Source organism: Crocodylus siamensis, chromosome 4, assembly GCF_052110815.1.
Source record: "Crocodylus siamensis isolate JL-2025a chromosome 4, ASM5211081v1, whole genome shotgun sequence".
NCBI lineage: Eukaryota > Metazoa > Chordata > Crocodylia > Crocodylidae > Crocodylus > Crocodylus siamensis.
In genome coordinates this window covers 29,729,405-29,744,124 of record NC_143398.1, presented here as the reverse complement: position 1 = coordinate 29,744,124, position 14,720 = coordinate 29,729,405, and the positions used below count along the sequence as shown (strand labels likewise).

Sequence of the window (14,720 nt, the reverse complement as noted above, 5' to 3'; positions counted from 1 at the left end):
TTTGCTTTGTAGTGGATAGTGTTTTAAAATTATATTTAAATGTTTTCTTTTCTTTTGTTTTATTTTCTGTAATAAATTTGAGCATTTGTGTTTACACTACTTGCGAGAAGAGGGTTTTTGCTCATGTGGGACACCTTAGTAATTCATTTAATGTTTCCCCAGTAGTCTGAGTGGGGGCTTAAGGCAAGGAAAATATATTTAGTACCCCAAAATTGAACCTGGCCCTTGTTGCTGCCAACCAGTGCCCAGTCTACCACCCCTGGGTAATCTGCTCTAGTGCTTTACTACCCTCCTAATGAGAAAGTGTTTCCTAAAATCTAACCAAGAAGGTCAAGGCAGAGATGGAACTAGGCCTGGCAACCAGAATGAAGGATAACCAAAAGTCTTTTGTCAAATGCATAGGGAGCAAGAAGAAAGCACCAGGTAACCTGGGCCCCCAACAGGACAGGTTTGGCAATCTGGCGATTGAAGCAAAGGAAAAAGCTGATCTCTTCAACGAGTTCTTTGCCTCCATATTTCTGAGCAGGGACAACTCACCCACTAGGATTACGGACAGGCTCAGGGGACACAATGCCATGCCTAGGGTAAGGGACGATCTATTTAGGGAACGCCTGGACGGGCTGGACGTGTATCAAGTCAGCAGGTCTAGATGCTCTTCATCCAAGGGTACTGAGGGAATTGGCGGAGGTCAGAGCCGGGCCCCAGCACGGCTGTATGAGCACTCATGGTGCTCTGGCCAGGTCCCATAGGACTGGAAAAGAGCCAGTGTGATCCCCATTTACAAGAAGGGGAGAAAGGAGGACCCAGCTAACTATAGGCCAGTTAGTCTCACCTCGGTCCTTCGGAAGACCTTTGAGAAAATTATCAAGGAACATATCTGAGGGGGCCCAGCATGGGAGGTAATGCTCAGGGGCAACCAATGCAGGTTCACTGAGGGCAGATCCTGCCTGACTTACCTTGTTTCCTTTTACAACCAGGTCACAAAGTCCTTCGATGCGGGCACTGAGGTGGATGTAGTCTACCTGGACTTCAAGAAGGCCTTTGACACTTTCTCACCCCATGCTGATAAAAAAACACTAGGTGACTGCAGCATTGATGCCTATACAGTCAGATGGGTGGCGAATTGGCTCGATGCTCACACCCAGAGAGTGGTGGTGGACAGGTCATTTTCTACCTGGAGGGATGTGGGCAGTGGAGTTCCCCAGGGCTCAGTCCTCAGGCCTGTGCTATTCAACATCTTTATCAGTGACTTGGGAGGTGGACAAGGAAAGCACGCTTTCCAAATTCACTGATGACACAAAGATGTGGGGAGAAGTGGGCACACTGGAGGGGAGGGAGAGAATCCAACTAGATCTGAACAGATTACAGAGGTGGGCAGATGAGAATAGAATGGAATTCAACCCAGACAAGCACAAGGTGCTGCATCTAGGGAGAAGGAACCTGAAACATACCTATAGTCTGGGGAACACCCCTCTTGTCAACACGGTGGCAGAAAGGGATCTTGGAGTCATTGCTGACTCCAGGATGAACATGAGCTGCCAATGCGAGGAAGTGGTCAGTAAGGTTAACCACACCTTGTCATGCATCTACAGATGCATCACAAGCAGGTCCAGGAAAGTGATCCTTCCCCACTCTGCAGTGCTGGTCAGCTCACAGTTGGAGTACTGCAACCAGTTCCAGGCACTGAACTTCAAGAGGGATGTGGCTAACCTCGCGAGGGTCCATAGGAGGACCACTTGCATGGTCAGGGGGCAGTGGGACAGGCCCTATGAAGATAGACTAAAGGGCCTGAATCTATTCAGCCTCCACAAGAGAAGACTGAAAGGGGGTCTGGTGGTCATCTATAAACTCACTAGGGAGGATGAGCAGAAAATAGGTGAGGCTCTGTTCCCCCAGGCACCACCTGGGATAACAAAGAATGACGGCCACAGATTGATTGAGAGCAGGTTCAAGCTTGATATCAGGAGGCATTACTTTACAGTTAGGCCTGCCAGGCTCTGGAATGGGCTCCCAAGGCTCTCCCCTACCTTGGGAGTCTTCAAGAGGAGGTTGGATAGATATCTGGCTGGGGTATTATGATCCCAACATTTGTTCCTGCCCAGGGTAGGGGTCAGACTTGATGATCTGTTCAGGTCCCTTCCAACCCTAGAAACTATGAAACTATGACACCTAGATTTCCTTAGCTGAAACTTGAGACTAGTTCCATTATCAAAATATTTTGCCTCATTATTAAGTAGTAATAAATATAAAAAAACTGAAGCACACCAAAGAGATTTCTTTTCAGAGAAGTTTTAAAATAAGGATTTCACATAAGCTCATTTCAATAACTGCTTACCTGTCTGTATGTGTCTTGGTGATTTTCATCATTTCTTGAGTCATAATATTGTTGAACAAAAGCAAAATACTCTTTCCTTTTTCTCTGTAAAGTGCCTTCTCTTCTATCCACATTTGCAGGAAGGTAACCCTGAAAAATGTTTTGAACAATTAATATTTTTATAAATTTTATATTGGACCCTATATATAATCTTTTCAAATATAATTATCAAAAACAAAAACAGGTTGCTTCCCATCATATTTATTGAAAGCTATTCAATGCAGGAGAGAAAAGGCCTTATTTTGGATTTGAGTACTAGCCTGGAGAAGGTGACTGCTGGAGCTCCAGCCCTGACCCTGACCTGAGTCAAAGTCACTGCCTCCCTTGGGCTGTAAACTGGTGCTGCCACCTGGAGTCAGCAGCAGTTATAGTAGATGTTCTGGGAACTGGGTGGAGGCAGGAGGGAGGAAAGTGACTGGGGGGCAGTCACTCTCCTCCCCCAAGAGGCAAGTGACAGGGGAGGGACATGAAGCACCAACAGGGGAGCAAGGGGCTGGGATCAGTCTGCCTCTTACCTCCCCAACACCTGCCCCTCCCTGGCATTGTTTTTCCAGCCACTTGCCTCATCTTGCTACTACTTTCCCCACCACAGCAGTGGAGGCAATTAATTTAGCCCTACAAGAATTATATTCTATACATGGAAAATTATAGCAAATTTGTAATTTTCTACAAACCCAATTATTGTGAGGTCATTTTAAAAACTCAACTAGTCTTGACTTCAGATAAATACAGTAAGTTGTTCTTAACATCTTAAACCAAATAGGTCCAATATGTTGGACTCTGTTATTTTGAAACACTTTAAAAAACAAAATTTTAAGTTGGAATCATTAATGAAGAACCAGCATTCAAAAACATATCCAATGCCTCAAAATCTATACAAAGACCATACCAATCTTCTACCAACAGCACTCCCACAGCCCAAATTCATGTCCACAGAAGTCTTTCCCCTCCCCTCCAGTGCCCAATCACTCCCCAATGCCTTCACCGATACAAGCTTCCGTATTTTCTCATCTCTACACAATAATTTACCTGTCCTCCTCAGAACTTCGCACAATACAAATTCTAGTGTCCTCTACTCATCTCTACCCCCAAACCTCAAATCCATTCCAAATCAATCCCAAGAGCTGGGACTAGTGGTTTCTTCCATTTAGCCCTTACTCAAACAGCATTTAGTGTGGTGATTTGTGTCTTGCCATGATTGATATTTTGGATGGCCATGTGACAAGAGGACCAGGGCATTATATTACATGATACCAGAACTACTGACTGGCCTTTGAAAAGAAGAGTTAGCTTTTGCATTACATATTATAGTAAAGCAATACATTACAATTTTGCAATGGAATTGTACAGTATCCAAAGAAGCTAATAATCCTCAGAAAGAGTCTTTCAGTAAGTCAGTTCTTGAGTAGTTCATCTGAATGCAAAGAACGGTTTTGGACAAGATCTTTTTGGATGTGTTTTCCACCAAAGAAAATATAGTTTCTCATAAAAAAAAAATGAAGAATAGAAGTTTTTCTTTCAAAAAGAAAACCACCAAATAAATAAATTCAGGATACTGTAATCCTATAGGGGTTGGTTAATTCTAGGATTTCCATGTGACCCTTATTTTATTCCATTATTTCATTTAACTTCACAAGATGTACACTATCTCTGTTCCTCAGCTTGAAATGGAACAAATAAACATTATCATCTGCCCTTGCAGTTAAACTATTCATTGAATGGAATGAGAATTCAGAGCATTCTAGGGATGTTACTAAAGCATTTAAAAACCAAAAATTTTAGTCTGTTTATATTCTCTCAAAAGCAGCTGTCATTAAAATGTATTATTATAAAGAGCAGCTTGGCAATACCTGTTTTTGGGCTTCCAGCACTATTGATAAATAGTAATATTTTTTTTCTTTTTAAACTGATCCTCCTTTAAAATTTTGTAAATATTGGCAAAAAGGGTTACCGCAAAGTATGGGACCTCAGTAGTTTGACATGCCTTGCAGGGAAGTCAGAACCCTAGTAGCCAAGGTTATGACCAGGGATCCAGCCTGCAGCCCTCTTATGACCAGGGATCCTGGTTTTCTCAGTTTAAAAATCCAAAATTCTTACAATAACCGCAGAATATCTCCGATTAAAACAACCCACAATCCGTGTTTTTCGGTGATTAAAATGAAACACCACCATATATATAGCTGGGGGAGAAGGATGGGGGACTGTGGGTTGGGAGTGGAACTCTGCCAGCTTGCATGGGGAGACCTGCGGTTTCCTGTGTTTTTCTCCTATAAAGAAGAAAATCAGCATTTTTCTGTGGTAATCAGCAAACCCAAATCCCTGGTTATGACATTTTGTATTAAACCCAAGATACATGGTGTTTGTGCTACTTTAAAAAATTCAACTCCACATGCCAAAGCAAATCTCTTTGAAAGAGAGGCAGGCCATTAACTACTCATAGCAACATTGTTCCCTTTTTTGTAGAATGTATTGCTACTCCTCACTCAAAACATCTTCAGGTCTCCATTTAATTGTGGTACTTAGACACATACTATTGTATATAAAAAATGCAAGATAAAACATCCAGTTATTTATTAATCTTAACCAAAAAAATTCCTCAAGGCCATTAAGAGATAATTAGCTAATGGAATTGTTTCTTGAATATTCAGCATATGTATAAAATGAATAATGAATGATTTGGTACAAGTAGTCTAATTACGCAGTTTGAATTCAAACAAGTAACACTAATATTCCATTAGGCTACAAAAAGCCAGGGTTCATTCACATCAAATTCATATTTTACATAAATTTTAAAAAAACACGGACTTTATAAACATTACTTCAGTAAAGATGCCTGTGCAAAGAGATATTTTCTAACACACTGAGGAACAATGCATAAAAATCATAGCAGAATAACCACATCACTCCTCAACAAAGAGAAATAAAATTATAAATAGAATACTGTGTTCCCTGCCATTTACTGCTAAAATCTTTCTTCCAAACAAATGACTACTTTAATATTTACTATCAAATAAGAGTTATTAAAAGAGATAATAAGTATTAATCATGCAAACCACGGATCATCCTTTAACCACCACAACATAAAAGATTGCCATAGCAAAATCAGTTAAAGGATTAAGCCAGAACAAAGTATAACTAATAAGATGCTATGCATCTTACTATTAAATTAACTGTTATGGTTCAATTCTAAATGTACTGTAAGCTGGATAACCAACTGGGTTTTTTTTTTTTAATTACTAATATTTATGCTTCATTTTCCTGCTAAAAATTACTACATAGCTTTCTAGTATGGGATTTTATTCTTGGTAGGAGGTAACAAATTAAACCACAAAAGTAAAGAAGATATTCCTTTGATCTCAACCTCATACTCTCATCCCCATCCCAAAGCCATTTTCAACCCAGTCAAGATATTACAGTATTAAATTCTATTTTGCTTCACATTGTTACCTTACTTTATAATAATACAGTGAATGCCCTGCTCCTCACAATCAACAAAACCAAAAAAATAAAATGTCCACAAACCACAAATTTCCCCACTTCAGCAAGCCACTGAAATATATATATTAAATTTTCTCCAGATCTTTCACACCTCCAACATACTTTGTCTGAAAACTTCTTCCAGGTATTTTCAATTGCATCAATTTAAGGTTTGCTTCAGGAGTCAGAGTCTGCAATTAACAGTCTGTCCTAATGCTTGATATCAAGTGAAATGTTAATATCACCATTTATTTTCAAACAGTTGATATTTATTTTTAGGATATGTTAGTCCTATCAGAAAATAATTTGTGAGACCAAATGTAGTCATCACAGGGATTTTCTCAACAAGAGTTTTATTCAGTCTTGAAGACTGAAGTAATCTTTCAAACAGGGCAGGTCTTATTTCCTGTTCATTTACAAGTTGGAAGGTCTTACAACATATCATAATGCCACGGATTGGTCAGGATTTTAAATTGCTTTATTCATTTATTTCTTTCCAAAAGACTGAAGCATTATATATTTTACTTTTATCATCATTCCAAGAGAGCAGTGCCTTAATAGTTCTGCTTGCTGTTTATCCTACTTATGCACTAGGGCATAACTTCTTTATTACATTTATGAACAGATTGTGAGGTGTTTTTAATTTATATTTGACCTAGCTGTCAGTCCCTGAACATTTTCCCTGTTCAAAACTTTTGATCAAAAGAGATGTTAATATTGATAAACCTCTCACTACATAAGTCTCCCAATTGTTCAATTATACTTTGCATTTTAGCATATACACCTTCTGCACAGGATATATAGGACTTCAGGTAATTCCAGAAGAAAATCATCATCATCCTCAATCCAGTCCTACACTTGACTTTCCTTCGTAAAGATTCCCTTGCTTATAGATTCATAGAACGTAGGCTGGAAGGCACTTCAGAAGCTCATCGCATCCAGCCCGCTGAGCCAAACAGGAACAAAACTGGGGTCAGGTGACGCCAGCAAGGTGCATGTCCAGTCTCCTCTTGAAGATTTCCAGGGTAGGCGACTGCACCACCTCTAGAGGAAGCTTATTCCACAGTCTGAACACCCTAGTTGTGAAGCAGTTTTTCCTAATGTTGAGCCTGAAACAGGAGTTTGTGACCATTACTCCTAGTTTTCCCCGAGGGTGCCCTGGTGAACCGTTGTTCACCAAGCCCTTAATGTATGTCTCTGATGTAGCAGTAAGCTACTACCAAGTCCCCTATCAGCCTTCTCTTTTTCAGGCTGAAGATCCCTCAGTCTTTCCTCACTTGGCTTGCTGCGCGAGTCTCTGATCGTATGGGAGGGACTTCGCTGTACACTCTCAAGCTTTACCACATCATTGTTAAAGTATGGTCTCTAGAACTGGACACAGTACTCCAGCTGCTGTCTCATCAATGCCGAGTAGAGTGGGAGAATCACTTCCTTGGTTTTGCTGGAGATCCATTGATGAATGAATGCCAGGGGACTGTTGGCCCTGCTGGCTACAGCATCGCACTGCCAGCTCAGGTTCAAACTGTGGTTAATTATTACCCCCACATCGCTTTCATTTGTAGTGCTGATCAGGTTGGCGTTGCCACGCCTGTAGGTGTGCAGGGGATGGTTCATCCCCAGGTGGAGCACTTTACATTTCTCGACATTGGAGCTTAATCTGGTTCCGGTCTGCCCAACTTGCAAGCCTGTCTAGATCCGCCTGTATCTGCAGCCTATCTTCAAGCATGACCACACTTCCCCATAGCTTGGTGTCGTCCACAAACTCAGCCAGTGAGCTCTTCACGCCCACATCCAAATCACTGATGAAGATGTTGAATAGCACTGGACCAAGCACCAACCCCTGCGGGACACCACTGGCCACTTCCTGCCAAGATGACACAGATCTGTTCATTAGAACTTTCTGGGTCCTGCTCCGCAGCCAGTTTCCTACCCACCTAACTGTCTCACAGTTACGCCCACAGTCTTCCAATTTTCTCCCAAGAACATAGTGGAATACCAGACTGAAAGCTTTTTGGAAGTCAAGGTATATAATGTCAACCTCCTGTCTCTTATCCAGGTGATGAGTCACCTGATCGTAAAAGGAGATGAAGCTGGTAAGACAAGGCCTGCCTGCAACGAAGCCATGCTAGCTGTCGTTCAGAATCCTACCTTCTGCAAGCCTATCTCATATAGACTCCTGAATGAATTTTTCCAGGATTTTCCCTAGAACAGAAGTTAGACTAATTGGTCTACAGTTACCCGGGTCCTCCCTCCTCCTCTTCTTGAAGACAGGCACAAAATTGGCCCTTCTTTCAGTCCTCAGTGACCTCCTCACAGCACCACAGGTTTTGGAAGAGCTCCACCAGGAGTTTCACGATGACTTCGGCCAGCTCCTTCAGCACTCTCGGATAAAGTTCATCCAGACCTGCTGGATTATATGTGTCCAATTTCTTTAACTGATCACACCATTTCTATGGCAATAGCAGGAAGGTGGTCATTTGAACCCTGCTTATTCTGTACCCTAGCTGGCATGATTTTTCCCTCGGCCTGGTGGAAAACCAAAGCAAAGTAGTCATTCAGGGGTTCAGTTTTCTCCTGAGTGCTGGTGACTAGCTGTCCTAGTTGTTAAGCAATTGCCCCACACTCTCATTTGTTTTCCTCCCATTCCCTACATACCTAAAGGAGAACTTCTTGTCCTTAATTCCCGTTGCCAATTTTAGTTCAGTCACCACCTTAGCATTTCTAACCTGATCCCTACAAGTGCAGGCCATAGTTATACAGTCCTCATTTTGGGGCTGTCCCTAGCATCCACTGACTATACGCCCCTTTCTTCTCTCTTAAGAGGGCCATGATTTCCCTGTTTAGCCAAGAGGGTTTCCCAGCCCTTTTGCTACATTTCCTCCACATGGAAATGGACTTCCTTTGTGCTTCAAGGATCGCGTCCTTTAGGAAACAATCACTCTTCATGCACTCCTTTTGCCTTTGGTCCCTGACCCCTCAGCACATTCCCTACTAGTGACCTAAGCTTGTTTAAGTTTGCATTTTTGACGTCCAAAACTTCAAGCCTGCTACCCAATTATGAAAGCCCTTTCAGTTTTATACATACCAACATTCAGTTTTATACACCACCCCCAAAGCAGCCTGAAGCAAGAAAAGACAGATATCATATTAAGATGAAGCTAAAGAGAATTTGTTAGCAAGTGACAATTATTTTGTAGATGCAATCTCCTAAAATTAATATTTCAACCACAAAGGCAGTTAGCCATATTAGTGTGAAATCAGGAAGAAGGTAGGGGGCAGGGTGGCAATTTAGGGTGCTGACAGATGTTAGTTTAATGGTGTGTTAAGATTGGATCCTGAATCCCAAACACTGTTTGTCCAGCCATGCCCCACAGTACTGCTGCTCATGCCTGCTACCTAAAGATTCAAGTGCAGCAGAGGCTGCAGGCACACCTCAAGGCAGCAAACCTGTGTTAAGTGGAGGCAAAACCCTAGCAATGACAGGCGTTCTAATGTCAAGTGATGCATTCCCCCACCCCACATCATCTCTCGTCATGTCTAGTTTCAATTCCAATTGATTCACCCACATGCAGTCCCCCAACTGCAGCCAGACACTAGAAAGGGATTTAAACTGCTGCACCAGGATCAGAAGACAAGGAGAGGTTGAGCTGAGTGCCACCAGCTTACTGAAGGCACCTCACTCCGAATCTCTGCGCAATCTCACCCAGCCACCTCATACCAACTGAACAGGAGGAGTGGCAATATGGAGCCTTGGAGAACCCCACAGGAAAGGGGTCCTCCCTGCTAGAGGAGTGTGGAACTGTTTAGAGCCTTCCCATGAATATCCACTGTTTATCAGTACCTCATTGTCAACTTTATCAAAGGCCACTGAGGGATTGAGTACGGTAAGTAGGTCACAATTTCCTGTCAGTCTCCAAGCAATGATAAATCAACCAAAGCCACAAGATCTGCAAAGCAGGTGGTGAGTTTGGCACAGGCTGCTGAAGAACGCTCCATTTCCAGGCAGATGAGCTGAATTAACAGGCCATTCACCACTTAAAACAGTTCTGCTAGACAACACTTTGTAGACGTAATACCAGTGGAAAAACGCTTCTATGCCAGGGACGCATCATAGTCCTTAAAAAAACCTATACTGCAACTGGTTGGTTTCAGCACAGGTTGAGTAGCACTCCAGGTCCCTACTTCAGCTGCAGTTATCCTACTCCATACAACAGGGGAACCTGCGCTGCTGCAGCAGTGGAAATGGATGTCTGAGTGCCACCACATCTATGATCAAGGTCAGTATGATATTCCATAGATCAGCCAAGCCAAAGTAACCATCAAAGTCCATGGAAATTTCTCCCAGAGTTCTTGAAGAGACTCACTGGATTCAGGTCTCTAGGGAAACAGCCTAACTGATCCATCATCCCACCCAGGGCAATGGAAGACAGAGATCTGAACCTCTACAAGGTAGTAGGTCTAAGAATGACAGAGTTTCTTGACAACATCCCTGATAGTCAGAGCCCCAAAATATAGGCAGATGCAAAACATTAGGTCCTGTGCATGCCGTGCTTCAGCCCAGTTACTACCTGGGATAGCCTACTGACATAGATGCCAAAAAGTCCTACTCCAGCCCCAAAAAAACAGCCTCAGCATGAATGCTGAAATTCTACCCCTCCCCTAAGGAAAATAAGTCTGGCCATCTTCAAAACCACCTCTTTAACATCTATTCCAAGAAATGGAACCCAAGCAAATTTTACCTTGCTACTAGAAGTCAACAAATAGTTTTTAAAAGTTCCCAGCACCCAAAAACTTAATACAAGAGGAGGAAGCCAAGTACAAGGGATGTCCCAAAAGAAATTGGTCTTAATTTGCATGGTCAGTGAGATAGAGAAGTTTTACAAGTCCCTTAAGACTTTTTTTTCTTTAAACACAAAGAAAGTTAAGATAAATTAACAGGAAAGTTAAGATAAATTAACTGAAGGTGTGAATTTAAAAAGCATTATATCCTTTTGTAGATACTCTAACAGAAGGAAAGTCAACTTAGCATACTTCAGCATACTCCAAGGAAATTCAGTTAGAAGCAAAGTCAGGCATTTTAGTTCTGAATCAGAGTATCCACACAAAGATCTAAATTCACATGAAATTCAAAATTTACTTAATTCAAACCAACTTTCCTGAGTGCCTCAATGCAGTCATGTCCTCAAAAGCAAAAAAAAAAAAAAAGTTTACATCAAAGATGAAACTGAAATTTTTAAAAACTGAAAAAAAATAATGCATGCTTAATTTTAATTGCAAGAGAATACCTAAATACTCACAATAAAAAGCTGCATCTGCATTTTAAGATTAGAAAGCACCACGCTGCAAATTTATTAGGACTCATTAATAAGAGACATAGTCTTCCAAACACTGGAAATCAGGCCCAATCTGAAGTAAACACTTAGTATTCCCTGTTGATTCATTCTAAAAAAAGAAAGCTGTCTAAGCTTTCCCTCTGAAAAATTCAATAGTGCTAAACTGTTGTGTGCATAGTTCAGAATATTAAACAGTACTTAAATGCAGGAAGATTTGCTGATAAAGTCTCTTCCACATTCTCTAGAGTGTGCACAATATAAGCAATTTGGTTTCTTTCAGTCAAGTGGTTTTTTAACTTTTTCCCCCATAGCGTACAAAAACAGACAATAGTTAAAAAAACACAAATATTTACAAATGACAAACTTTCTAGTTAAAATGTTGCTATCAGACATTCTTGCAATTGAAAGAAATTTCTCTTCTTAAAGGGCACTAATACGGTTTTTAATGACAGCATTAATAAGGAAAGCCGTGTCTTCATTTTAAAGTACTTATTCCCAATTTTTCTTTCACATGTGATAAACTAAGCTTGAAATAGAATGAAGAACAGGATTAACTTGTTATTGAACTTTAATAGCAGAGAACACAGTACTTTGGAATACCAGTGCTGAACTATTAGTCATTATAAATAATTTTACTTGAGTTAAAGAAAGCTATTATTGCTATACATAAGTGGAACACTTACTGAGAGGAGCTTCCATGTGATTGGACGAACTTGTTTGGGAATTCCAGACCAACTCAACTTTCGTAACTCCTCTGTTAAAGAAAAAGCATTGCATGAGAAGAAAATAAGATATTGTTAAGGAATATTTACTAATAGATATAAATAAGGATCATAGGAAAGAAGGGCACGAAAACACAACTAAACTAACCCAGTCAAAACCTATCCAACCTGCTCCTGAAAACTTCCAGAGATAAGAGATGCCACAACTTCTTTAGGTAGTCTGTTCCAATGCTTGGCCACCCTCATAATCAGAAAAGGTCTTCCTTATCTGCCACCTCAAATTTCCTCTGCTACAGTTTGAAGCTATTTCTCTTTGTCCTGTCTCCTAGAGCCACAGAGCTAAAACTAATCTCCATTCTTTCTATAAATTATTCATCAAGTATTTGAAAACTTATCAAATATTCATCAATCTTCTCTCCAAACTAAAGAACCCAAGTCATGCTTCCCAAGCCAAAAATAATTTGTCACACCATATAGAATTCTTTTCAAACAAGTCCAAGACCCTTCTTGAAGCATGAGTCCCAAAACTGGGCCCAGTACTCCAAGTGAGGCTCACTAGCTCTGAATAGAGCAGAAGGATCGCTTCCATCGATTTGGAAGCAACACTCCTGTTAACACAACCCAGCATACCCTTGGCTTTTTTGGCAACACGATTCATAGATGCTAAGGTTGGAAGGGACCTCACAGATAAGGTAGAAAAGAGCACCACCGCCCTTGGAAGCCCATTCCAAATTTTGGTGACCCTTGCTGTGAAGAAGTTCTTCCTTATATCTAGCCTAAATCTGCTGTCAGTGTGTAATCATTGTTCCTTGGAGTACGCTGTTGACTCATTTTCTGTTTATAATCCACTATAACCACTGGGTCTCTCTGCACTACTGCAGCCTATATATACACAAAGGGCTTAGTCTGTTGGACGTGGAGCTCGGCGGTGGGTGACATACAGCCGGATGCAGAGTGGCAGCAGCATGGTGTAAGCTTTCCCCCCAGGGGGCAGCAGTAGTGCAGGGTAGTGGGTGGCAGGACTCCAACCCCACTTACCACCCCCTTCCTCTCCCCATCAATCTTGACAGACAATTCGCTAGTACTCTGATACTACCTTTGGCAAACCTGTGCTATATTTTGTCCACACCACCACCATGCGTTTAGAATACATTTTGAAAGGAGGAATAATTAAAAACTATTCCATACCGTTGAGGTCAAATCACTGGACTTACTCAAAACACCTTTTTCCCCCATAACTGACTTCTTAACTGTAGACAATAGGTTTTCTATTTGTCAGTAATATGGTACAGTAGACACTGGATTCATTAAAATCCTGGCTAGTTGATCTACGCTTTTATCCATCATCCAATTTCACTTAAAATGTAGTTTGCAACTTGTGGTACCAGCTTCAGTCTCTGAAGAGACCTGGCACAAGGTACCAGATGGCCAGATTAGCAGCAGAGACTTGATAATTTTAATGGCTGCTGGCCTATAGGGGATTTTTGTCTTCTATTATTAATAAATTACAGATACAGAGCTTTACTTGAAATCATTAAGTTGTGCACAGAGGCCAAATCCTTATGTAAAATAAGCAGGCATAGTTCCATTAAAAAAACAAAAAAACACAACATCTATTGAGCTACACAGCCTTGATATTCCAAGACTATAAAAGTCTGTTTGAAATTGGTCTGGTTCTTCCTCATCCATTCCAACCCTTGGATGAGGAGGGGTTTCTTTATAGGAGTCTTGCATAAATTGGACTTCAAACCCTTCTGGGAAGACAATCTTTTTTTATATGTTTGTACAGAAACTACCAAAGAATAAATTCTCATTCTGGTCTACAACCCTATATTAACTCCATATCTGGAATGCACTGTTTGCCTTCATAAGGGCAAGAAGTATAATTTTTAAAATAGATCAGATGACTCCATAGATTCTGATAAACAAGTCCCTTCAGTTGAAGGAGAAATACGGTATTTATTGTTGGCCAGATGATTTTTCAAGACCCAGTTATACCTCCCTCGCTTCTGTACTATATAATGCTCTGTAAAGATCATTTGAGGGGGGTAACAAACTTTCAGGGATGTATTCAAAAGCACGTGAAACTAATCATAAAATGACCCTATCTACTACTACATCAAGATTCATGGATGGTTACACAAAAGAGGAGCAAGTTTAAAACCTCTTTCTAGTAATCAAATTCCCTAAAGTCCACAACCTCCTGCTTAGGTCCCACCATGACCCAAAACTACTTACACCCTTCCTCCTAAAATTCAGGCCTCTTTTGCTGCCCATCTTAGCTTCTTTCCAGCCCCCCAGCCTCTTCCAGTCCTTCCACCTACCCACTGTAGTATTTAATTCCTTCTTCACATTACCAAAATGAAATTTCATCCCCTGCCCTCAGATGGTAGTCAGAAAAGTCTGGTATATGGCACAGAATCCCAAAGCATGGCAGATAATTAGGACCATCTATGGAAGTGAACAACTTCAGCTTAACACAAAAACAGGGTGGATAAAAATCAATTATTTTAAAAAAAAACAACTCAGATTTATTTAAATCAGAGTTTTTATTTTATTGTATTTTTTATTTTTTGTTAAGATGCTTTTTAAAAAAGTAATATATAAAGACGGTTTTAAATTAAGGTATCTTAAAGCGCAAAGATATCATCATGGAATAGGGATTACAATTTTTCATTATATAGTATATTTGAAAAAATATATTCATGGAACCTTTTTTAGAAGTTTTATAAATAGGTCATAACAGGCCATGGACTATATTAGGGGCCAAATCTTATGGGGTTCCCAGAGGTTCCCCTTTAGTTTAGTAAAGAT

General features: G+C 40.7%; 1 protein-coding gene across 2 annotated transcripts in view; it reads right to left on the bottom strand.

The window, feature by feature from the left end:
• TBC1D22A (TBC1 domain family member 22A) overlaps positions 1 to 14,720 on the bottom strand; it is a 449,980-nt gene that overhangs the window by 360,712 nt on the left and 74,548 nt on the right. For both annotated transcript variants that reach the window (XM_090042105.1, XM_090042106.1), the window contains exons 5-6: positions 11,868 to 11,938; positions 2,336 to 2,464 (exon numbers count right to left, since the gene is read on the bottom strand). In XM_090042105.1, the coding sequence (XP_089898231.1) occupies positions 2,336 to 2,464; positions 11,868 to 11,938 (200 nt within the window). The remainder of the gene's footprint in view (positions 1 to 2,335; positions 2,465 to 11,867; positions 11,939 to 14,720) is intronic.